Source organism: Equus caballus, chromosome 20 (assembly GCF_041296265.1).
Source record: "Equus caballus isolate H_3958 breed thoroughbred chromosome 20, TB-T2T, whole genome shotgun sequence".
Lineage (NCBI taxonomy): Eukaryota > Metazoa > Chordata > Mammalia > Perissodactyla > Equidae > Equus > Equus caballus.
Window position 1 is genome coordinate 39669614 of NC_091703.1, and position 26237 is coordinate 39695850.

General features: G+C 48.8%; 1 protein-coding gene across 4 annotated transcripts in view; it reads left to right on the plus strand.

Annotated features, from left to right (window-relative positions):
* The window catches only part of PNPLA1 (patatin like phospholipase domain containing 1), a 44153-nt gene that overhangs the window by 13154 nt on the left and 4762 nt on the right, over positions 1-26237 (plus strand). For 3 of the 4 annotated variants that reach the window (XM_070244476.1, XM_070244478.1, XM_070244477.1), the window contains exons 2-8: positions 8322-8554; positions 10052-10117; positions 11343-11552; positions 12505-12565; positions 20111-20704; positions 23066-23144; positions 24289-24414. In XM_070244476.1, coding sequence (XP_070100577.1) covers positions 8322-8554; positions 10052-10117; positions 11343-11552; positions 12505-12565; positions 20111-20704; positions 23066-23144; positions 24289-24414 — 1369 coding nt within the window. Of the gene's footprint in view, positions 1-8321; positions 8555-10051; positions 10118-11342; positions 11553-12504; positions 12566-20110; positions 20705-23065; positions 23145-24288; positions 25354-26237 lie in introns of those variants that run through there. The other variant, XM_023624834.2, reaches the window with a different exon arrangement.

The window sequence follows — 26237 nt, forward strand, 5'->3', positions numbered from 1 at the left end:
CACCTTCCTGCCCATCAGTTGGAAAGATTCCTACCCACCCATTAGAGAAGATACTCTTTGATCTCCTTCAGTTCATTCATTCATTCATTTATTACCATTCATTATTAACCCATTCAGCAAACATTTATTAAATCCCTACAGCATGTCAGGTACTGAATTAAGTACTGGGGGTATAATGGGGAACAAAACAGAAGTAGTCCCTGCTGATGGAACATTAAATTGTGCATTTATTCATTCTTGAATACCCCCTAAGTGTTCGACACTGAGCAATAACAGGGGAGAAGGGTGTTCTGGGCACAGGTTCTGTGCTCGAGGAATGCAGCTAGCCAGAGAGACAGGACAGGCCACCCAAGACAGCCTGAGAGAAACAGTGCAGACAGTAGGGGGACAGGGAGCTAACAGCAGGGGTAATGAGGGAAGGCTTTACAGAAGAGGCCCCGATCTAAAGCTGGGCTTTGGGGTGAGGTCTGCATAGATGGTAAAAAGAAAGAAAGAAAGAAAGAAAAGTGTGTGTAGTGGGGAGAAAAGTAAGACTGTGCACTTTGTGTTTCCCGATGACAGAAGAGACTGAGCTGGCCTGAGAAGGGGGTTTGGGGGTGGGGGTAGAGGAGCACATGCTTGAAGAGGTGATTTGGGTTCTATTGCTCTAAAGAGAGTCTTCCTGTCTCCCAGGGACGTCTGAGCCCTTGGGATGTGTGCCTAAACTAGCTCCTAGGAAGGCAAATCCCGAGAGCCTCCGAGGGACCACCCCCTCGCCTCACGTGGGAAACGGAGGCTCTGAGAGATGAAGGGCCTGTCCCTGCCGCGGGCAGCGAGCTGTGGTAGAAAGAAGTAAGCTGCTGGTTGAGCCTCCGTTTCCGCACCTGTAAAGAAGAGATAACCATAGTACCTACCTCAAAGAAGTGTCATGGGGGCCGGCCCGGTGGTGCAGTGGTTAAGTTCGCACGTTCGGCTTCAGCGGCCTGGGGTTTGCCAGTTCGCATCCCGGGTGCGGCCATGGCACCACTTGGCAAGCCATGCTGTGGCAGGCGTCCCACATATAAAGTGGAGGAAGATGGGCATGGGTGCCAGCTCAGGGCCAGTCTTCCTCAGCAAAAGCAAGAGGATTGGCAGCAGATGTTAGCTCAGGGCTAATCTTCCTCAAAAAAAAAAAAAAAAAAAAAAAAGGAAGTGTCGTGAAGGTTCACTGAGGCAATGAGTCCTCAGAGTCTGGCACAGTGCCTGGCACCAAGGAGGTACCAAAAAATGGTACCTAAGTAAGAGCGGTAAACAGTGGGGTGGGACTAGAACACTGTGGCTTCATAAGAACTTCAAAACTCATGTAACATAGATGGAGAGGGATGTGGTTAACAGACCCAACCAACTGAAGTCTCAGACAGCTGGGGCAGTGAATAACTCCAGTCGGCAGAAATGAACTTCAGTTATCATGGTTTTGCAAGAGGGAGGCATGGTCATTCCTCTGCAGAGATGCCTTAATTTGGGCAAATCTCAAATGAGGAGATGCTCTGAGAAGGCCTTTTCTCTGCATAGCAGAGGGTCACCTGGAAGTCCCCTGACCACACACACACACATGCACATGCACACCAAAAGACAACTCTTAAGACCCAAAAGTGGGGCTGGCCCCATGGCTGAGTGGTTAAGTTCGCACACTCCAATTTGCTGGCCTGGGGTTTCACTGGTTCAGATCCTGGGAGGGAACACGGCACCGCTCATCAGGCCACGCTGAGGCGGCGTCCCACATAACACAACCAGAGGCACTCACAACTAGAATCTACAACTATGTATTGAGGGGCTTTGGGGAGGAGAAGGAAAAACAAAAAAAGGAATATTGACAATAGATGTTAGCTCAGGTGCCAATCTTTGAGAAAAAAAAAAAAAAGACTAGAGAGTGACTAGTTCATAGCTCTCGCATTACCCCAGTGTCCCCTCAGAAGGACAGGAAGAGTCTGTGGGGTACGACAGACCACAGCCTGGAAGCAGGGCCAGTGTTAGTTTCTACCTTGGTGTAGAATCCCAAAGAGACTTCTGGGTCCACCAAAGCAAAGAGTCAGAGAGAAAAGAGCAGGGGCAATGGCCCTGAGAATATTGTGAAGTTCCAGAGAACTTTCTAGACACATTCCCGCCCTGCCTGTTTCATCTCGGGTGATCAGCAGATCCTTTAATGGAAGGTTGGCGAGATCGTGCCTGGCTTTTGAGGGAGAGACATCCAGGGGCAGGGCGAGGGCCCAGGCCCTGGGAAAGAGCCTTACAGACCCTCGATAGCAATCCAGGTGGTCTACCAGCGGGAGGAGCTGATGTTTCCATGGCAACCTGATAGAAGCCGATCTGAACTTTTAAAGTCAATTCTTCAGTAAACTCTTAGGGTTAGAAAAAGGTCTGTGTGGAAGATTGTTATTATCCATAAGAAAGTATTGGGTTTTGGTTTTTGTTTTCTTAAGTGCTTACTGGGTCAGAGCTGTTTTGCTTTTGGCTAAAGCTTATAATGCATTCAGAATAGAGTAGAGAAATGTGAGTTTTCTCATACATTCTAGTTCCGGTTTCTGCTATCATACACTATGTGACCTATGCATCCTTCACCCATTTCTCCAGCCAGCCAGCTCTTCAGCCATATTTACTGAGCTTAACTTCTATCCTGGGCTGGATTTTTTACCTGTAAAATGAGAGAATTACTCTGGCTTAGCATTTTTGACCTAGGCTGCTAGAATCTTAGGAATTTCTGGGTAGTGCTTTCAGGGGGCTTCCTTCCTAGGGTAGGGTGAGGAGATTGGACGAGGCCTGAGACCACACTTGGCTTCAACCCAGAGCAGACCTATTCTTAGCTGTTTTATACGTTGGGCTTCCACTTGAGATTTCTCTTGAACAAAGGCTCCCAGAGTGAAAACTGGCTGCCCAGAGGGTCTCTACGGAGAGAGCCTAGTGGCGACACTGCAGTTTTAAGCCAAGTTGTCTTGCAGTAATGCCCCTGCAGTGCCGGGTATAGAAATAAAATGGTGAACAAACCAGGGTCATCGCCCCTCAGGGACTCGCTGTCACTGTGAGGATAAACTGAGATTATAAGTGTGAAAACCTGCTTGGGTAAACGACTATTGTTAAGATAAGAATAATTATTATTATCATAGTGGAGTCAGGCAGTCAGATATACCCGCAGGGAAACGCAGCCCATAATTCAGCCTACAATTAGGGACCAGGAAGGAGCAGCAGACTCCCAGGTGCTCCACACAGGGACTCCGAGAATTGCCAGGGCTTTCCTGGGAACGCAGTTCTGCTTGCCGGCGCCTCCCCAGGGGCCGCTGCTTCCTCGGAGCCCACAGAGCCGGGGGCTGGGGGAGCAGAGCCGGCGGCGGGAAGCGCCTCGCGGTGATTGGCTGAGCCCGAGGTCGTTGCTAGGCTACCAGTCCACGGGAGACTGGGGCCGCGTAGTCCCATCCTCCACGGCAGATCCACCCCCAACAGCAGACCTAATTCGGGCACCCTGTGAACGGGGTGTCCAGCAGTTTAAACTGTCAGCTGCCAAGTGCCCATCTTTCTAGGATTTTTCGCTTAGCAAGAGGTCGTGTGGAGGAGGGGAAGAGAAGCCTTCTGCTTTTATTCTCTGGGTCACCTTGAGTAACTGCATCTCTCCCCAGACCTCCTTTGATTTCTGGGTTCATTGATGTATTCATTATGCATGCATGCATGCATTCATGTTTATTAAGTGCCTACCATGTCTCAGGCACTATATCAGGTGCTAGGGACAAAGGGATGAACAAGACAGAGGCCATCCTTGCCCTCATGAAGGGGGGAAACGTTAGGCACTTAAGCAAATAACTAAGATGAACACATATCTAATTATCTCTTCCTTCCCCTTCAATGATTTTTCTAAGTCTCCTTTTTTCCCTACTAAATCTGTCAGGTCCCTCAAGTTGACAGTGGAGGGAGTGCTGCCGCCAACCGTGCCCAGACAACATTACACCCAACTCATCCCCTTACAGTGCTCTGAAACCAGGGTACACCCTCTCATCTCCACAGGGCTTTTACTTTTGCATCCACACAGGCGCTTGAGCGCACCTCAATAAAGATGTGGGGCAGGGACCATTGTCCCCTATTCAGATGAGAAAGCTGAGAGTCAAACATCAAGAAGCCTTGTCCATGGTCACATGGGGAGTTACTGGCATAACCGATATTGAGCACTTACTATGTGCTGGCACTTTAAAAACTATCTGCCTCATGACATCCCAGTAAGGTAGATTAGCATCCCCATTTTATAGGTGGCAAAATGGAGGCTGGAAGAAGTTATTTGACCTACCAGTGATGACCCAGATGGTATATGGTGAAGCTGAGTTTTGAACCAAATCTCCTGGCTTCAAAGCCTGAGTTCTTTCCAAAAAATGGATCTTGTCACAAAAAAAGAGTAAAAGAGTCTCTGAGTGGCTGAAATTTGGAGTGGCTTCCAAATGCCCTTCAAAATCTCCCTGTCCCAGGATCTTAGTTATTCATTTTCCTACTGAAGTTCTTAGCAAAACAGACTCATAAAACCTGGTGAATTGGCCACACTTAAGATATAGTTAATTCTGTTATCTATCCTTCTGGAATGATCTTGCCTTCGAGCTATTATTGGGTAATTAAGTTAAGCATCTCTTCCCTGTGAACATCTCCCTCGCTTGCTTTTCCTCCCTGTCAGGTTTTTATTTTCCTTTGTTCATACACTGATCAAACATTGAGCACCCACCAAGTGTCAGCGCAAGGCTTTGTGGGCGTAGGTGAGTATGGCCCATCCCTGCCCTTGAGGAGTTCCCAGCCTATACCAAAGGTTTCTGAAGGGCCTTCTATGGGCAAAGCCCAGTGGTAGGCCATAGAGAGGGGAGGACCACAAAGACCTGCCTTCAGAGAACCTCCTGCTGGGCTGGGGAGACAGACAGCACTTAGAAAATACAAAGGTGTGAAAGGAAGTAGGAGGGAGCAGAAGTGGATGTGGCAAGTGTGGGCAGGGGTGGGAGCAGCCAACCTTGAGTTTCCTGGGGTGCTGCTTTTAAATCCCCTCTTGCTGTGGTCTGTGGGGGACACTGTGTCTCAGAGCCCCACAGCCAGCAGCTTGGAAGGAGGCTTTTAAACAGGAGAAGGTGCTGGAAAGTATAGAGATGCATAAAGAAGCAAGCTAAATTTATCCCTCCTCGCAGCATTCAGCAACCGCTATGCTGAACACTTGAGTTTCTACCAATGGAGACTTGTTTAAACGGATCAGTTGCTTCTCCCTCAGCTGGGAAAAGAGGGAGACAGAGAGAGAGAGAGACAGTTAGAGACTCTGAAGACAGAGACACACACACAGAGACCTGAAGAGAAGCAAGGGGAGGCAGAGAGAAAGGCATCCTTTGGGACGCAGCCCCAGTGAGCAGCAGGCAAGAACATTAAATGGGCTCCTGAGTAGGAGAAATCAGACAATCTCATGCCTGCTCCCTCCCTGCCTACATGATTCTGGCCAGAACATCGCTAATTTCCAGATAGGACCATTTTCAGATGTAAGTATATTGGAGATGTCTATATTATTTCCATTATCTTGGCCACTGCTTGGCCACTGGGTCCCTGTCACCCACCACCACCCCTGATTAGCTGAGAGTTGACTGTAAATGGATAAATACAAAAGCTATGATTAAAATGAACATTACAGGACTAAACGTGCATGTCTTTGACCCAGCATTCTCACCTCTAGGAATTTATTCTAAGGAAAATAATTAAGGAGACAGGCAAAGAATTTATCAGGAGTTTATTCATTGCAGTGTTATTTAGAAAAGGAAGGAAACAAACTAAATAGCCAACCCCTACTGGGGACCTGCTCAAGAAATATTGGTCCAACCTTACAATAGCTTTCCATGCTGCTTGTAAATTGGGTTACACACAGATACATATCGATGTAGAAAGACGTGATTTATCAGGTGAAAAATGCAAGTTACAAAATAGTGTATATAGTATGACCCCATGTAAGTACTCTTATAAGTAAGAATAAAAACGAAAGATCTGGTCTAGGACAACATAAACCAAATGTTAATTTCTGGGTGGAGGGATTTCAGGACATTTTAATTTTTTTTTTTTCTTTTTTTGCTTATCTGTATTTTTTTAAATGATTTTTTCCACAATGAGCATGTATTTCTTGTACAACGAGAACAGATTTCTTTCCATGGGTCCCAGCCAGCGCCCCCTGCTGGGAGTCCAGGAGTGGATGGGCCAGCTGAACCAGGTGCCCCTGACTCTGAGGCATTGTGGGAAAGGCCACCAACCCTTGCAAGGCCACTTCAAGCTGCTCATTAAGAATTCCAAAAACAGCGTGTCCCCGCCCTGGTTCGACTCTCCATCCCGACTGGTCTTGTGGGCGAGAACTCAGTGACCCAACACCTTGGTATCCAAATGCTCAGTTGCTGTATAACCTACTGGTGGGTTGGCCACCACCCTCCCTCGAGGGAAAGCACTGTTTGTACAAGTCGGCACATGGTAAAGCTAACCTTGGCCAAACTGCAGGGCCTGCCAACCTCCCAGGAGAGTCCTCCCCTGTAAGGGGGTGACAGCTAAGAGACTCTGTGGCTCAGGTCAGTCCCTACCATACACAAGCAGCTGCGATGCTGAATGTTGGCGAGAAAAGGCCGTCACCATGGCAACCCAGGCTCACTCAGCCTCTGGGATCGGTCCAACACCCAGGGAGAGAAGGTGGGGTTTGAAGTCAGAACAAACACTGGCTGGCTGTCTGACCTCAGGCAAGACATTTAGCTTTTCTCTGCCTTAGTTTCTACATCTGTAAAATGATGCTGAGTCTCCTTATCCTATCAACCTCCAGGATTAAAGAGGAATAATCTGTGAACTGTAAAACACAAGAGGAGTAGGGTGCCCCTAGCTTTGGTTTGTCCCCAAATTTCTGTATTTCTCTTTGGGCACATCCCTTAACCTCTGTGCCTCAGCTGCTCTGTTTATAAATAAGAAAGTAATGTCCCCTGTGATAACTTCCCAGGTGTATTGTCAGGCGCCTGTGAGAATCCCAGAATCTCATAGTTGGAAGAAATCTTAGCCCTTACCACCATGCAGGAATCTCTTTAATAAAGTCTCTGAGGTCCTTGTTCCCCCCTCTGCTTGATTACCTCCAGTGGCAGAGAGCTCAGGACTGCACAACTTCAAGTAGCCATTGCTATGTGACACTAATTATAAGAAGATTCTTCTGTATAGGATGTCTTACAATTAAATATGTGTTTCAAAATATTAGTAATCCTTTTCAGAGCTATTTCTGTTCCTGATTTTCCCAGAAGGCTTGCACTGGGCAGAAATGAGCAGCCATCAGCAAGAAGCAGGTACAGGCCCAGATCAGGAAGTTTGTGGTTTAGTTTGGTGGAAGGAGCATAGGGGTCACAGACTCTAGGTTAAAATCCCACTTCCTCCGCTTACTAGATGGTTGATCTGGGGCAAGTTATGCTACCTCTCTGAGCCTCAGGTTCCTGATCGGTAAAATTAGGACAGAAATACCTACGTCATAGTGTTGCTATGAGAACCCAGCATGATGGCGCTTCTCATTCAGCTTACAACCCTAACTTCCCCGGGGGGACTCTGAGGACTGGGGAGGGGGTTACACCTTGCTCTGCCACCCGGGACAACACATCCTCTCTCCGAGCCCCATCCGGCACTGTAAGCCCTTACGTGGCATGGCTGTGCTCCTCTCAGAAGGAGGGAAGAAGCCATCTCCGCCTCCTGGGGACACCCCCAGCCCAGCCTGGGGTCCGTATTTCAGGGCCCTCTCCCTCTCAGGCCCGTAGCGGGGGCCATAAAGGGAAGGCAATGCAATGGTTTCAAGACAAAGTTCAGCCCTCCCTGTAAGTCACCTGCTTCAAGGCCAGCACCCCTCCCTGCCCACAGATTCAGTGGGCACCAAGCAAGTGGCCCAGGGTGTCACTTGGGGAGGGCCCTCAACTGTACCGGCACTTCAATAGGACTCTCACACAGGGCAAAAAGCCTCTAGACCCCCAATAATGTAGTCTGGCGGTGGACTTCCAGGCTCGGGGACAGGAAGTTGGGGAAAGCTATTTTGGGGTAGGAAAGTGCTCCTTTGCCCTCAATACGAAAGGAGTCGGGACACCTGCTCTAGTTCTACCACTGACTCGCTGTGGGCTCTCTGGAGCCAGTGGCTTAATCCTTCCGTGCCTTGCTTTCCTCATGTGCGAAATGACAGGTTGATTCCTGAGAGAGACCTGTCCTGCTTCAGAATTCCGGGTTTTCCCACTCGTCGGATGCAGGATGAGATGGCAAAATCGCCGTGGACCTCTGTTGGTCATGAGCCACTCACCACTGGCTCCACTCTGCTTCCTCCACAGACGAGTACCTCCGAGTCCTCAATGTAGGTGTGGCCGAGGTGAAGAAATCCTTCCTGGGGCCCCTGTCCCCATCCTGCAAGATGGTGCCGATGATGAGGCAGTTTCTGTACCAGGTCCTGCCTGAGGACTCCTACAAGGCCACCACAGGGAAGCTCCACGTGACCCTCACCCGCCTCACAGATGGGGAGAGTGTCGTGGTTTCAGAGTTCACGTCTAAAGAAGAACTCATCGAGGCAAGGAGGGAGGCGGGGCCAGGGAGTGGGGCCGAGGAAGAAGTTGGAGGGCTGGTCCTGCTTCTCTTGACAGGCTCCTGGACTGGTCCATCAGTCTGCCTCACTTCCTTCCTTCTATCTTCCGCTTCCCTGGTACTTCCCTCCCTTCACCCTCCTGGCATCTGTCTGCATGAGGCACACTGTGAGAGGAGACGGACACAGGGAAGCCCTCAATGAATCAGACTTGGTCACCATCCCCGAGACTTCAACACCCAGAGTCCCCAGGGGCTCAGCCCCTCCTTTTGCCTCTGCCCTGCCCTCAGTGCCGATCCTGCAGTTTCTCAGAGGCCCGAGTGTGACCAACAGAGGTCCCACGTCTTCTTTAGCGCCTCCCAGCCTGGGTTGCAGTGTGTCCCCCCCTGAATTACTCCCAGTTGGTGGGAACAGCACCCGTTTCTGTCTCCCTCTTCTAGTGGCCCTTGTTGAAAATATGGGATTATCAGTAAATGGGTTATCACATAGGAAAGAGTACTCTGACAGTGCGCTGCACGAAACTCCTTAATGTGAATTTTAGTTATGAATTATTATTGCTGGAGAGCACTGTGGATATGCCCAATTTTCTTTCAGGACAAAGGGGTTAGGCTGCATGACCCTCCATCTGATATTCCACTCCCCTCCCATCCCCCAAATACAGGGCTCTTACCACCCCATCCGCATATCCCCACCCTGGCCTGGCTGTGATCCTGGGGTGACGATGAGTAGACAGTGGGCATGGATACCTCCTCCACCCACCTCATGTCCCTTGGGTTTGTCAGCACCCAGCTCTTCGAGACTCTTATTTCCCCATCCCTGTCCTACCACCTCCCACTCCTGCCCAGGCCAACCCTAGCAACCCAGACACAAAGCAGGCCTCTGTGCCTTTGCACAGGCTGTGCCCTCTGCCTGGGGTGCCTTCCCTTATTCCCACTCCATTTCACCTGCTTGACAAGACTCCAGTCACTCCTGCCAGGGAAGTTTCCTTCATCACCGCCTGCCCTGCACCCCCCTGGGTTGGGTGCCCCTTCTTTGGGACCACAATGCCCATGCTCACCTCCATCACAGCACCTGTCACCTCATGTACATGCCTATTCCCCCTCTTTGAGCAGAACCAAGGGTGGGTATCTCACTGTCCTCTCATTCCAGGGCCTGGGCCCAGACACATACACACAGATGGTTGTTGAATCCATTGGATTCATGGGAATTTGGTGCTAGAAGGGACCCTGCAGATCATTGAGGTCAGCTCTCCCTTTAAAGCTGGAACATCAGGCCCAGATGGACCAAGTGGTTACCAAGTAGTCACCAAGGACCCAGCTAGCTAGGGCCAGGCCAGGACTTGAACTTGGGGCTCCACTTCCCAGAGCAGTGCCTCACCTTGGGTTTAAGGACGGCCAGGCTGGTGGTGGCCCAGTGACCTGCAGGTGAACCGTCCCTACCCAGCCCCAGGGCCTCAGGCATCTCAGCTCTCTTCTCCTCCCACAGGCCCTGTACTGCAGCTGCTTTGTCCCTGTGTACTGTGGCCTCATCCCCCCAACTTACCGTGGCGTGGTGAGTGCTCTCGTGGGAGAGGGCAGCCAGCCGGGATCCAGAAGTGGCCTGGGGGTCCCTGTGACCTGCATCTGGGAGAGCAGAGGGGTGGTCTTGGCATTCTGTGGAAGAGCCACGAGTTGGAAAGTTCCTTGTGTTTTTCTACTCAGAATTTTCAAACAGATGGATTTCTGGGTCTTTAAGATGAACTTCCCCAACTGGGTTGGGCTTCTCTCTGGACCCAGTAACCCATTACTGAGCCTGGAATATCGAGACTCCACAGGCTTGCCAGATTTCCTCAGACTTGACAGAGAGCATAGACTACGGACCCTGGGATGTTGGGACCCGGAACCTTGAAAAATGGGACCCTTTGAGGTCATCTAGGCTAGTGCCTCCCAAACTTTAAGGTGCCCAGGAATCCCTCAGGGGAGTCTTGTGAAATAATGTGAATTCTGATCCAGTGGGTCTGGGGCGAGGCCTGAGAGTCTGCACCACCAACCGGCTTCAGCTGACGCTGGTGCTGCTGGTCCCCAGGCCACACTCTGAGCCGGAGGTTTCCCCCACGCCCCCTCCTCATTTTATATGTAGGGATAATGAGATCCAGAGATTAGGATTCGGCTGGTGGATGCAGCCTGTTGTGTGTCAGCTGTACTCAGGCCCCCAGAGAGCTGGAGCCTTGGTATTTGTTGTCCTTCGTTCATAGTTGAGGAAACAGAGGCCCCAGAGGGGAAGGGACCTGAGGTGGAAGCTCGGCCAGTGGTGAGGCCGTGGTCAGGGACGCTCTGGAGAGTGTCCGGGGTGCCTGACCTCAACAGAGGGGGGCACTGTGGACCGTGGCCATCTGGGGAGGGGATATTTCACAACCTGCTCAGACCCACTCCACTCCCCAGCCCGCCTGCAACAGTAGAGTGGCTCTAGAGGGGTAGTGTGGGAGGGGCAGCTGTGATGGGGAGAATGCCCTCCTGCTTTATCCAGACTGTGAGTGCCCCCTCCCCACAGAGGCCTGGGAGCCCCAGTCTTGGCCCTACTAAGAAGGCTGAGCGGAGACAGTGCAGGGACAGAGCACTGGGCTGGGAGTCCAAAGGCCACTGTGAACTCTCCAAGTGACCTTGGACACACCACTTACCCACCCAGACCTCGGTCTCAAGGTTTGTCCCGAGGGACCCATTTCCTTGGTGGACTCCCTGAGTGGCGGAGAAGACCTCTGACCCCTGAAGAGCGTTTCTCCCTCTGCCTCCCCTGACAGCGGTACATCGACGGGGGCTTCACGGGCATGCAGCCCTGCTCCTTCTGGACCGACTCCATCACCATCTCTACCTTCAGCGGCCAGCAGGACATCTGCCCCCGGGACTGCCCCGCCATCTTCCAAGACTTCCGCATATTCAATTGCTCCTTCCAGTTCTCCCTGGAAAACATCACCAGGATGACGTACGCCCTGTTCCCTCCGGACCTGGTGGTGAGAGACAGGAGGTCCTGGAGGGGGAGGAGGAATGGGGGAGGGCCACAGGGCCTGGGGGTGGGACGGAGGAGCCAGTGGGGCCCTCTCAGCTCCATCTACGTCTCCTCCCTCAAATGGTCCCTTAAACTTCCTCCTAGACCTGTGTCCTGGCCTTGACGCTAACCACTGTGTGACCTTGAACAAGTCCCCAGAGTGCTCCCAGCCTCGGTTTTCTCCCCTGTAAAACGAGGTGATGCCAGAACCACTAATAGGAATGTTAGCGGAACTCTCCCACTGTGACATGCAGGGTGGGGGTCAGCGAGCTGTGGTTCACAGGCCCAATCCAGCCTGGGCTAGTGTCGTACAGCCTGTGAGCTAAGAATGGGCTTTCCCTTCTTAAAGGGTTGTAAAAAAAAAAAGAAAAAAGAAAAGATGTCACAGAGATTGTGTGTGGCCTGCAAAGCGCAAATATTTATTATGTGGTCCTTTACAGAAAGGCTTTGTGGCCGAGAGCTCATGTAATCCTCCAGCATCCTCTGTGATAGATAGTTATTACTCCCTTTTTACAGATGAAGACACTGAGGCTGTGAGCGGTTACAGCCACATAGCCACACAGCCAATAAGTGGCAGCACTGGGATTTGAACCCAGTCTCCAAACTCTGCTCATCATATGGCCCAAATGCGCCTTCTCTGGTTCTGCTACAAAGATCCCAGCCTCTCCTGTCCAGGGGACGCTGATGATCAGCTGTGAGAGGTTTAACATGTTAACGCAGCATCGCTACAGACACGTGGTCAGGAGTTACGCCCAGCTTCTTAGCAGATAGTGAGCGATGGGCACTGGATGGATACATTTTGAAAAGCTCATCAAATAAAGCTCAAGAGCAATGAAAGCAGCTGCTCTGGGTGAGGGGACTGCGGCTCTCTCTGTTGCTGCAGCCTGAGTTCTGTCCCTGGTGTCCCCACCTTGCAGGTCCTGCATGATTACTACTACCGAGGGTATGAAGATGTCGTTTTATACCTGAGGCGGCTGAGTAAGTACCACGAGGGGCCCCAAGGAAGGGGAGGCTTGGAGGTCGAGGCAAAGGCAGGAAGCAGGAGGGCTGAGCAAGGGAGCATTCCCCCCAAATTTGTGGACTGGAAATGCGCTTCACCCAGGAGAACTGGAAATGGGTGCGGGGACCTGGCAGCCTGCATTGTCCAGGACCAGCCACTGTGGCCAGAGGTTAGGATCTCCGTGGAAAGGCATTGAGGTTAACTGATGGGACAGTGTCTAGGGCTTTTGTACAAATATATTTCTGGATTTAAAAACTGTATTTAGGAAATACGTAGCTCATATCTCCCTGGAGAATTGCGTTTTCATCTCGTTTCATTCTCTTCCATTTTTATTCTTTTTCCAATAAAACTGTATTGTTAATGTAGAACTGGATGTGATTAGTTCATATTTGTGTAAGACTTTGAGTGACATATTGATCAACAAACGAGAGGGAAGAGCCCTTGCCTTATGTTGGTCTAGAAAGCATGGTCCCCACACCGGTCTGTCCTCTGGGCATTATCCAGTGGGAGGAAGATTCCAATGACACGTATGACATGCTCTAACTCCTTGAAGACCATGGCAAATATCTTTGTTAAAAAGAAGGGAAGAAAGCTTTACCATATTTAGAATTAATTCCGTGGAATATATTTCCAGGAAAAGGGATTCCTGGGTCAAAGTGTGCTTCCCCAATGTTATATCGTAAATTTTTTTCCATGTTGCCATTTGGTCTTTGTAACTATCTTTTTGGCAGTTGTATAATATTCCATCACAGTTACACAGAAAACTTTGATCATTCCTTTGAGTTTCCAAATGTTCACGATTATGAACAATGCTGGGGGGAAATTTTTGTGTACATAGTTTAAAAAGTATTTTAGCAGTGAAATGAAAAGGTTGAATTGAGGGTTTTTTCCTAGTATATGTTTACTTTTTTTTCTTTAAAATTGCCTCCTGGGGCTGGCCCAGTGGTGTAATGGTTGAGTTCAGTGTGCTTTGCTTCAGCTGCCCAGGTTCATGGGTTTGGATCCCAGGCATGGACCTACACCACTCATCAGCCAGGTGTTAGCACAGGGCTAATCTTCCTCAGCAAAAAAAACAAAACAAAACAACAACAACAAAAATCTTCCTGTTTTCCCAAGCTCCCCTCGTCCTAATCTTTACTTTCTCTTGGGTTCATTCAACAAGCAGGGTGGGGAGCAAGAGAGCAGGATGGAGAGAAGGTGGGTTCTGGGGGCAAGTAGCCCTGGGCTAGGATCCCCATCCCCCTGGCTGTGTGAGCTCAGGAAACCCCCCCTCTCTGAGTCTTGGATCCTAATCTGTGAAAAGGGTTTAGATCCTGGTTCCTGACACCTACCAGCTGTGTGATCTTGAGCAGGTAATTAATCTCCTGGGGCCTCAGTTTCCTCTGTACAAGGGGGCTGATCGTGGAACCTCCCTCAGAGTTTTATTCCTAGCCATGGTCAACGCAGCCCACTGCCCACTCTGACCTCGGAGACAGGCCCCCCTCTCCCCTCTCTGCAGGACAGACTCCTCCTAACCCTGACTCTCCTCTGACAACTCTCCCATCCTCCACACTAACACAGGTGACAGCTATGAAAACTGAGCCCCACGAATCCAAAGGGAGGACCACCTGAGGGGTAGGGTGTAGGTGGAGAAGGGGGCCTCACCTGCAGAGCCTCGGGAATAGGAGGGGCTGGCTAGGGCCTGGGCTCCTTTCCACCACGAGCTGGGGAGCCCCTCCACTCTGTCCTCAGTGACGGTGTACAATGGGGACTTGGGTTGGGGGAGGTCCCCTGATTTGGGACTGGGATCTTGGAACAGACACCAATTCCCTGCCCCAGGAGACCCCTCCACAGCTCAGGTGACAGCCTGGCTGCCTGGCCGCCTCCACACCTGTCCGTCCCCTAGAACATTTCCTTTCTCTTCCCCTTGGGGGCAGCCCTGGGCAGAGTGACGAGGTGAGTTGCTAAGCATCTCTAGTCTGCCCCATTTCTCAGTAGTCCCCCTTCCACCTTCCCTCCCTCCCCAGCCCTTCCACCCTCAGCTGGTGGGGACATTTTCACAGGTATGAATGGCTATCTGAAACCAGGAATGAAACTCTCATAGTAGCAATTGGGGCATCCACTAAAGAATTGGGGCAGTATACCAAGGATGGTGGGTCTTCCCAGTGGCCCTGGAACCCCTCCAAGTAGGAATACACACAACTTCTAAGGAAGAAAATGTCTCATGCTGGCGACCGGCTATTTTTGCTTCCTCTTTCAAATTGCCAGTGTGTGTGTGGCTTCCTCAGGGCAGGTTTCAGCTCCACCATCGAAAGCCTATCGGGTTTGGTGGGGCTGGATTTTCCTACCGGCACCAGATGTGAGCAGGAAGTACTGACACATCCTGAGAAATCGCACTCGATGCCCAGAGTCACACTCCGGTCCCCGCCTGCCATCTGGGAATAGAAAACAGGAGTCGGCTCCAGCCTCCTGCCCCCAGTGCTCTCTGGATGTGGGTCAGCTCAGCAGGAAGCCACACCCGCCAGGTGTCACCCTCAACATCCTGGCCTCCTCTTTCTCCTCCCCCGCCTCACATCCATCTAATTATTTCTGCTGCCAGGCGAGCTTCCCTCTCCACTTTGGCCTCTCCTGGCAGCAGCCTTCTGCCAAAGGGAAGGGCATGATTGCTGGTGTGCTCGAACATCCACATTCCCCACATAGACGCGTGGACGCGTGGATGTGGGCGCTGAGGGAGGTTGGGGCTCAGAGGATGCCATGTGTAAAATATCCATCCAGCATCCAGGCATGCCTCCCGCCTCCCTCTCACAATTTAATGTTTTCTGGCACACACACACCACATACACATTCCTGTGAAACCAGCACCACAATCAAGGTGGTTCCTCCCACCTTCCCTCACCCCCCCCACCCCCCCGCCAATCCCCACACAGGTCCTGACCTACTTTCTGTCATTATAGATAAATTACATTTTCTAGAGTTTTTGATAAACAGAATCTTATAGTATGAATTCTTTTTTTGGTCTGCATTCTTTCACTCAACATAATTATTCTGAGATTCATCCATGTTCTTGCATGGGATAAATAGTTCGTTCCTTTTTACATTCCATTATATGAATATACCACTGTTCATTTATCCACTCACCTATTAATGGAGATTTGGGTTGTATCCACTTTGAGCCTGTTATGAATACAGGTGCCATGAATGCATCTCATGCGTGGTCTTTGTGTGGACACATGCCTTCACTACTCTCAGGTGTATACCTAGGAGTGGAATGATTAGATCATATGGTAGATGTATGTTATACATATAAGTAAAAAATATGTAATTATATATTTATACATTTATCATATAAATATATATTTATATATATAAAATTGTGGTAAAAACACATATAAAATTTACCATCTTAGCCATTTTTAAGCATACAGTTCAGAAGTGTTAAGTATATTCACGTTGTTGCACAGCCAATCTCCATAACTTTTTCATTGCAAAACTGGAACTCTGCATCCATTGGCCGACAGCTCCCCATTTCCCCCTCTCCTGGTCCCTGACAACCACCATTCTACTTTCTATTTCTATGAGTTTGAATACTTTAGACACCTCAAATAAGTAGAATCCTACAGTATTTGTCTTTTTGTGACTGGTTTATTTCACTAATGATGTCCTCAAGTTTCATCCATGTTGTAGCATATGACAGGATTTCCTTCCTTTTTAAGGCTGAATAATATTCTGTTACGTGTGTATACCACATTTTCTTTATCCGTTCGTTCATCAATGGATATTTGGGTTGCTTCCACCTCTTGACTATTGTGAACACGGATGCAATGAATATGGCCATGCAAATATCTCTTCGAGATTCTATTTTCAATTCTTTTGGATATATATGGACTAAGACATATATCCAGAATGTATGTTCAACTTTTTAAGAAACTGCCAAATGGTTTTTCACAGTGGTTGTACCATGTTACATTCTCACCAGCAGTATATCAGAGTTCCAGTTTCCCCAAATTCTCACCAATACTTGGCATGGTCGGTCTTTTTCATTTTAGCCATTTTAATAGGTGTGTGGTGGTATCTCATTGTGATTTTAATTCGCATTTCCGTGATGACTAATGACGTTGAGCATCTTTTCATTTGCTTATTATTTGTCCAAATATCTTCTCTGGTGAAATATCTGTTCGACTCTTTTGCCCATTTCTCCCTAGACCTTTAATAAACTTTATTTTTTAGAACAGTTTTAGATTTACAGAAAAAAGATGAAAATAGTACAGAGAGTTTCCATATACTCCACATCCAAATTTCCCTATGATGATGTCTCACATTGGTTAGATGTTATAGTGTGGTACACATACAATTTGGTACACAGTATGGCATATTGTTTACAATTAATGAACCAATATGGATAAATTATTATTAACTGAAGTCCATACTTTATTCATATTTCCTTAGTTTTTACCTAATGTCTTTTTCTGACCCGGAATCCCATCCAGGACACCACCCCAGGTTTAGTGGTGAGTCTCCCTAGGCTCCTCTGTCTGTGATGGTTTCTCAGACTCTCCTCATTTTTAATGACCTTGGCAGATTTGAGTACTGGCCAGATATTTTGTAGGATGTCCCTCGATTGGGGTTGGTCTGATGTTTTCCTCACGATCATACTAGGGTTATTGGTTCAAGGGAGGAAGAGCACAGAGGCAAAGCGCCATTCTCATCATATCGTATCACGGGTACCTGCTATTACATGACGTTTACTGATGCTGTTGACCTTGACCACCTGGCTGTGGGGGTGTTTGTCAGGTTCTCCACCGTAAAGTTACTCTTTCTCTCCCTTCTCGTACTATGCTTTTTGGCAGGAAGTCACTATCCACAGCCCACACTTAAGGAGTAGGGAGTTATGCTTCACTTCCTTAAGGGCTGAGTATCTACATAAGTTAGTTGGAATTCTTCTGCCCCGGAGATTTGTCTCTTCTCCTCCATTTACTCGCTTATTCAATCATTTGTTTATTCAGTGTGGACTCATGGATACTTATTTTACTCTTTAGGTTATTATTCAGTCCTACTTTATTTATTTTGTTACTCAAATTGTTCCAGTTTTGGCCACTGGGAGCTCTCTTGGTTGGATCTTTTGCCCATTTTAAAAATGGAATTCTTTATTTTCTTATTTAAGAGCTTTTATATATTCTAAATAAGTGCGCTTTATCAGAAATATGATTTGCAAATGTTTTCTCCTAGTCTGTGATTTCTCTTTTCAACTCCTTAATAATGTCTTCTGAAAAAGAGTCTTCAATTTTGATGGGATCCATATTATTCATTTTTTTCCTTTATGGAGCATGCTTTTGGTGTCTTATCTAGGAAATCTTTGCCTTACTCAAGACCACAAAGAGTTTTTCTCCTATGTTTTCTTCTAAAAGTTTTATAGTTTTTTGGTTTCTCACTTATGTCTATGATCCATTTTGAATTAATTTTTAGATAAGGTGCAAAGTGTGCTCTCTTCAGCAGCACTGTACTAGACGGGGGACGAAGCATAAATCAAAGTACTTTCTTGTTCACATGGACATCCAGTTGTTCCAGCACCATTTGCTGAAAAGACTGTGCTTTCTCTATTGAAATGGCTCTGTACCTTTGACTAAAATCAATTGTCTCTGTGTGTCCTGGGTCTGTTTCTGGACATTCTATTTTGTGCCATTGATAGACTTGTTTGTCTTTACATCAATGCCATCCCGTCCTGATCTCTGTAGCTTTATAAGAAATCTTGAAACCGGGTAGTCTTAGACTCCAACTTTCTTCATTTTCAAAGCTGTTTTGGCCATTCTGGGCCCTTTGTCTTTCCATGCGAATTTTGGAATCAGCTTGTGAATTTCTACACAGGAAGCAATCATGCTCTATTTCTCTTGTCAACCTATTCTCTCATCGCCTGCAATTACCACCTCAAATCTGCCACCCTCCCTGATCCCCAGCAGAGGACCTTGCCTCCTACTTCACTGAGAAGACCAAAGCCATCACAGAGGTGTTCTCTCAACTTTGTGCTCCCAAATATGCAGACTCCCTTCTCCCTGTTCCCCCTCCTTCCCAGCACATTGAAGGAAGCTCCCCTTTTCCGGCCCAAAGCCACCCCTCCACCCATGCTCAGACCCCTTCTCCATCTCTGGACTCTCCAATTATCTATGATTCCTTCTCTCTCTTATATATCCAACCTCCACTTCTCAACTGGATCCTCACTAGCAACTTTTAAATCTACCCCAGTCTTGCCTATTTAAGAAAATCTTCCCTGGGTTCTCCTCTCCCTGTCTCCTGACTCAATCCTCGTCTCTCTTCTCACTCTGCTTTTCCTTCCTAGGGAATCTCCGCCACAGCCACCATCACGGCTTCAGTCCCACCCATAGGTGGGGCTCCCAAATATACATCTCTAACCCTCATCTCTTCTCTGAGATCCAAACCCACACATCCAACTGCTCACCTTCATCTCTCCTTGGACATCTCGAAGGCTGCTAAACTCAACATGTCCCAGAACAAACTTGTAACCTGCGCTCTCCCCACCCCTCTCCAGACCCATCCCCTCCATGGTCACATTCTCAGCAAATGGCACACGCATCTGAGCATCTGTCTGATTGTGTGAGCCGCATACCTTCCCTCATGCCCCAATCCATCCATCACCAATTCTCATTTATTTTACCTCCTAAACAGAATCTTCTACTTCTTTCGATCTCCTTCCAGGTGCAAGCCCCAAACATCTCCCACAGCACCCTGAGGGGTTTCCCTGGGTCACCTGTGCCCTTTTCACTGAGTCCTCACATGGCAGCCACAGTTATCTTGCCCAAACCAGAGGCAGGTCAGCACCTTCCTGCCTGGAATGCTTCATGGTTGCCATGAAAACCAAGTGTCCTCAGTGCGAGGGCCTCTAAGCCCTTGTGGGGTCTGGCCCCTGCCGCCTCCTCAGCCTCGTTCGTCTCCCGCCACAGTGCCCCCTCCCCTGCTCCACCCACACTGAACTTTCAGGCCCTCAGCCTCCTCGTGCTCCCTCAAACCTGTGGCCTTTGTGCGCTGTTCTGTCTGTCTGAGATGCTCCTCCTCTTCCCACCACGACCACCCCCTGGACCACTCGCCCTTCAGATCTCAGCCCAAATGTCCCTCCGTCAGGGAAGCCTCCCGATTAACTCCTCTCTGCTCCCCTCTGTCTTAGCACCCTGTTCCCCTCTTGTCTAGCACTTGTCTTGGCTAAAACTTGAGGTTATTTGGGTGGTCAATGCCTGCCCCCACTCTAGACTATAAGCACCAGGAGGCCAGGAACCATCTCACCTGTTTTTGTCTCCTTTCCCTGCTCAGTGCCTGCTGTAATGCCAGGCACATACAGAAGTTCAATAAATATTCACTGAATAAATGAATTAATACACAGTCAAATACTCAATATAAATTCAAGTAAGTAAGGAAAGGCCATTGAAAAGCACTAATCCTGTTCAGGAAAATCATTGGGGAAACCATCTTTTGCAAACGCCGTGCTGATGCCGGGGGTTAGTCATGCCCCCGTGACTCTGTGCCGTTGTTTTTCCTAGATGCTGCTCACCTTAATTCTCCCTCCAAGAGAGTGATTTTCCCCCGGGTTGAAGTCTACTGCCAGATAGAGCTCGCCCTGGGCAATGAGTGCCCTGAACACAGTCAACCAAGCCTTCAAACAGAGCAGGCCAGTCTGGAAGAATCTGTACAACTTCACACACCAGGGGCTCCCAAAGAGGAGAGAAGGGGTCACCACGGTCCACCTGTGTCCCCATCTGTGCAGACACCTGAGTCTACATGGGAGTGGGCTGTGGAGTCACCTGATTCTCCACCTGTCTCTTCATTTGAGCAGTCACCTGTATCGCCACTTCCCTCTTCACCATCACGTCCTCCAACTGACGTGCCACCTATATCCCTCCCAGCTGTGCACTCGCCACCCAGCTCAACACCTGGGCCGTCACCCGTATCACCACAGCAGCAGATACAACCATCGGGATCACCACCCAGATCCCCACCCTCCCAGTCATCTGTGTCACCCAGGCCATCCCTGGGGCCTTCAGGTGTGGGGGCGCCTCAAACATTGCCCCCATGTTCTCCTTCGGCATCACCTGCACAGCTACCTGTGGAGGAACTGGGCCCAGAACAGCCCCAAGGTATGGACCCTTCTGGCTTCTCATGGCTTTCTCACGTCTGGAGCGCATCAGCAAGTGTGTAACAACGTGGTGGCCAATAACCGTTGCTTTAGAGGGGCGCGCTGGAGAAGTTAGCAGTTAGCTTTAGCGGCTCTCCCTGTTATGAGGACAGACCACCACTAGAGGGCTGTGGACTTGGCATTTGTTCATTTCTTTCATCCTGTGATTCTCAAAGTGTGGCCCTCGACCAGCAGCAATAGCATCACCTGAGAACTCGTTAGAAACGAGAATTCCCAGGCCCGACCACAGACCTGCTAAATCACAAACTCTGGGGTGGGACTCAGCTGTCTGTCTTTTTGACAAGCCCTCCAGGCGATTCTTTTGCCCGTTAACGTTTGAGAACTGCTGTACTAGTAGATTTTTATGGTGAAAGTCACCGTGCCCGGGCAGTGCTACTCAGAGAGTGGTCTGTGGACCAATGCTCATCCCTGAACTATTTGTTAATAGTTCACAGTGAAATGAGCATAGAAATTGAGAGTAAGCATTTAGAAATGTTTATAGCAAAAAGATGTCACCATGACATCCAAGAGCTTGGTCGTTTTCCTACTAATTTCACAAAAGTACTAGTCCATTACGGATTGTAATAAGATTCTTAAAAACTGGTTCTTCACTGCAGGTAGTTTGAGAAGCAGTGCTGTAGGGGTTGCAAAGATGAACAGTTCTCAATTCCTCACTCTCAGGAAATCTCCCCTCCAGCAGAGGGAATGACATGGATACCAACCTCAAAAATACACGCTGAATTATTAAGTGTTAAGTAATTAACGAAAACAGTGTTGGGGGTATTTATGGAGAATAAGATCTCTTCTCTGTGGGGGAATAAAGAAGGCATCTTGGAGGTGACAGGCGAGTTGAAATGGTCAGGATTTTGACAATCGTGGTTTGTGGGATGGGATTGGATGGAGTAGAAAGAACATTTTGGGTTTCGTTTATTCTAGAAGCTCAGGTGCAGAGAAGGAAAGCTCAGGTTACATTCAGGATAAAGAGGATACCTGTTGGGCCACCATGGATGGTCGGGGTAGGGGCAAGGGGACAGGAGCCCAAATGATGGACTGAAGCCAGGTTGTAGGGTCCTCCTGGTCCGTCAGCCAAACTTCCATAGTTATTATGGTAAACAGCGGCACAGATTAGCAAGCTGTCCTTTGAGAATCTGCCCCAAGTCAGGGGTGGTTTTTTCTCTGGAATAGGTTTCCTTTGATTCTTTTAATCACAATGAGACAAAAATATCAGGACATTAAGAATTAGAAAACTGATCAAAGTGTTTTACGTGCTCTCTTATTTCCTGTTAGATGGAATGTGTTTATTTTTTGTTATCACACTCATGCCTGAAGGTATGTGTCTTCATGTGTCTGAGCAGTCCTGGGCCCTGACTCGGCATTCTTCACTCAGACTGGGGGCGGACAGAGGTACAAATAGCCCAGTGGTTCTCAACTGGGGGCAATTTTACCCCCAGGAGACATTTGGCAATATGTGGAGACACATTTGGTTGTCACCTAGTGGGTGACATCTAGTGGGTACAGGCCAGGGATGCTGCTAACTGTCCTCCAGTGCATGACCCCCACGACAAAGAATTATCTGGCCCTTGATGACAGGAGCACCGAGGCTGAGACACTCTGTTACAGCCTCCAGCTGAGCCTCAGTTGCGACATCCTTGGCCATCACAGGGATGGGCAGAGCGAGCCTCCTCAGGCGGTGGTGTTATCAATCACTGATGGCCACGGAGTTGTGGGGGGTGGGGCGGTAGCACAAAGTCCTTGGAAAATCCCTAAACGAAGGAACTGCAAATAGATTTGGGAGCGCCAAGGCCCCAAATGAAAGACCTTCAGGTAGAGGAATTTAACTGGATTCTATACTATTTTTATTTACATGTATTACATAGTCACATGTTCATCTTCATATATTATATATCCTCAAACTCATCAGAAATCTGCAAAGAGCTTACTTAAGAATAATGGTCATAAAACTGTTAATATTTTCTGTTCTAATGAAAAAGAAGAAAGCATGACATAAAGCTGTGAGGGGAGGTTCAGGCCTCTCTGGGGGATTTTCCTGAAAACTTGCCCTCACACGGCTACTTTTTCTGAAGGAATTGTTGATAATCTTACCTCAGGCGTCAGCATCAGTGCTTCCACAGCTGTCACTGCCCTGGGTCTCAGTCAAATCCGACGACACGATTCTGGTCCTAAATATGAGAGTTTGGGAGTGAGAGAGTTCTTTACTGCTCCTAAACACCCTCATTTACTTCCTATTGTTATTTCCAAAATGGCGAAGTACCCCCCTCCCCCATCTCACTCATGTCTCCTGTATCTTTACTTTGGACTGTAGCTCTCCCTGCTTCTTCAAATCCAGACAGCACCGTGCCTCTGGTCAGTGCGAAGGAAACCACCAGCGAGCCTTATGCAGTGTAAGTTTCTCCTGAACTGGGAACGTGGGCGGGGGAGGGCGGCCCAGCGAAGCGGTACTTTCCATCTCTGCAGCTGCCTGAGGAAACTGAGATCCTTTTCTGGTTTGCGTGATCACAGTCCACCCCTTTACAGTTCACAAACCAACCCCCCTACCCCTTCCGCTCAACAATCTGGGGAAAATGAGACTGTCAGCTCCCTGCTGTGCACCCAAGGGAAGGCATCTTCTCTGAGTGCAGTGGGAGAATGCGCCCCCTCATGTCTTACTCTCTGATGATGTCCCAGTTCCAGAGAGCCAGCAGGCATGGGACAACCTAGCCTCAGGTAGCCCCTGCACAGTATGAATTGAGGGACCCCACCAAAGACCTCCCTTAATCCAAATTATTTTGTCAGCGTGATAAGGGGACTAATATTCCTGTGTTGTAAAGTGTCCCCAGAAAATCTTTTTTTGTAATGCACATCGCTTGTCTGGGCTGTGTAACATGTATTCCCTTATTATCTTTGCAGTCATTGTCAGAGGGCCTGGGGATCTGTACATTTTTAAGTTCCATGGGGACCACAGTACCCAGGCTCCCTTGCTGGCTCGATGCCAGTGGAAGGCCCCAGCAGGAGATCAGAGGCTGGGTCAGGGTATCTCCCGCCACCGAGCTCATCCCTCCTTCCTTGGATCAGCCCAGGCGATGATCCGGCTTCTCTCCAGCCACAGTTTCAGCTAATGGAGAGCAGGGCCTGAGGCACTCTTGCTTTTGACATTCCCACTCCATATCATATCAAATATATTTAAAATATACCTGCTTCTCACATTAAGTATAATCTTAATTATAAAACTTTTTTAAAGAGTTTGCATAAATTTAATCATTTTGTGCTTGGGTATTACACATTTTGTTCACGTGATTTAAGCTTTATTGTATTGACATACACTGTATAAAAGTTTAATTGAGTTTCAGTTGGCTAGTTGGCATGGCGTTACTTAGGTAAATATTCATTGATTACAAAATAAAAGTTCGCTGGGGAACTCCGATGCTCGGCCAGGGCTGAGAACCGCAGCCTCGGTGCGTCCGAATACCTGCTGAGGGACCAGGGCCCTGACAGTGGAGGACACGGGACAGGCCTTTAACAAACCACTCAGTTCATCTCTTTGCCCAGGGAGAGTCCTGCTGAAGACTTCAATTGGGTGAGCAAGATATTCAAGAAGAACAAACAAAAGACGAGTGGCACCAGAAAGGGCTTCCCAAGACATCCCCGATCCGAGAAAGCAGGCAGCAAAGCGCAGTGAGCACGACTAACGTTTCTTAAATTGCACGGGGAGGAGCAGCTCCAGGAGCAGTCCGCAGGAGGATTACAAGGGGTAGAAGGGGCATCAGTGAGGAGGGCACTAGGAGCTGGGCCTTGGGGTCGGACACACGCAAGGTCAAATCCCCGCCCTGCCTCCGTCTCACTCAGTGACCATGCGTAGGACACGTGCTCTCTCTGAGCCTCTATTTCCTGACCTGTAAGATAGGGACAATAGCAACTCATCGGGTTGTTGTGAGGGTTTAGTGAGGTCATATGGAAATGGCGTCACAGAGTGCAAGGTGTGTACTAGCACTCAATAATTTGTAGACATTATGGTTATATCACTCACAGGGCTCACCTCAATACCTCTCAGCCTCCGAATAGAACTGTACTTAAAACCCAAACTAGAAAGGTGGATGCCCACATAACCCTCAACACGGAGAGCTCAAACTGTTGCCAACCTACAGCGAAAAGCCCTAACAATGTAGGCCTGCTTCTTGGAGCTTTTGGACTCTATTATATTGTCGTTGACTTAATGAGCCCAGCTTCATCGAGCACCTGCTAAGTGCCAAGCCCTCTTCTTGGTTCTGGGGATTTCAAGGATAAATTAAACTCCATCGCCAACTTTCAATCCCAATTTCATCCCGAGTTTCAAACCCAAATTGAACTTCAGACCAAAGATAGGAGTAAAACCTACGAATTTGCTGAACTGTGAGCCCCAGATAAACCAAGTCTTAATTTTTTTACTAAACCACAACATAGTTTTTAAAGGTATCTGTATATATATATATGTGTGTATATATATGTATATATATGTATGTATACGTGTATATGTATGTGTACACATATGTGTGTATGTACACATATACACATGTGTATATGTGTATGTATACACCCACCTGCAAATTAAAAATGCCAGCCTCAGACACAAACCAAGCCAGGTGTTATCTATCATTATTTCACTGGACTATCAAACTATTCTCTAAATGGAACAGTCTCACACTGCTATTTAAGTTCCTTTAAGCCTTTCTTGGTCAGAAAAATCCCTAAATCATTCTAAGCAACATCCTTCCGGGTTACCTCTGTTCCAGGTGGGGGCCCCTGGGTAGCACAGGGATGTGTCAGGTAGACCAGGGTCACCCTGGCAGCCACAGGGCCACTTCAAAGGCTGGACAAGTAGGTCTTTGGTGGGTGGTATGAAGCAACATGGGGGAGAGGAGATTCCCAGAGCTGCTACAGGAAATGGGACAGACCCACATGTGATTTGCTGGATTAAAGGATGGGCAGGGAGGGTGCAGGACCCAGGAGGCAGTTGGCGGTCCCTGGGGGTCAGGGGATCAGTGCAGCCTGGGACTAGTCTCACTCTGTTCCTTGCCTCCAACCCCAAGACTTCCCTGACCTCTGAGTGTTCGTCTCTCTGCCCTAGGAGCTCAGGGTCGAGTCTGATGATGAGAATGTAGGCCGGTCTGCCACGGGCGTGAGGAAGCCTCCGTGGGGCTGGGCGTGCCATCCCGGAGCTGGGCGCAGACTCGGGTCCCTTCGTTCCAGGGCCAGGCCTCTCCCCATACATTGAGCAGCGGGAACTACGCATTTCAGCTGGGGCTACTTGGTCGATAAACTTTTAGGAATCAAGGTGCTTTATAAAGAAGCAGGATGTGACAAAAACAAAACAACCTTCGGAAGCCATGGGAAACGCTGTTGTCAGTGGGTCACACAGCCTGCTCTGGCAGGTGGTGTCTGCGGCCCTCCTTTATAGAACGGGTTAGGAAACTGCCTGGGGGCAATTTACCAACTGATGACCTTAAGCAATCCCATGCAGA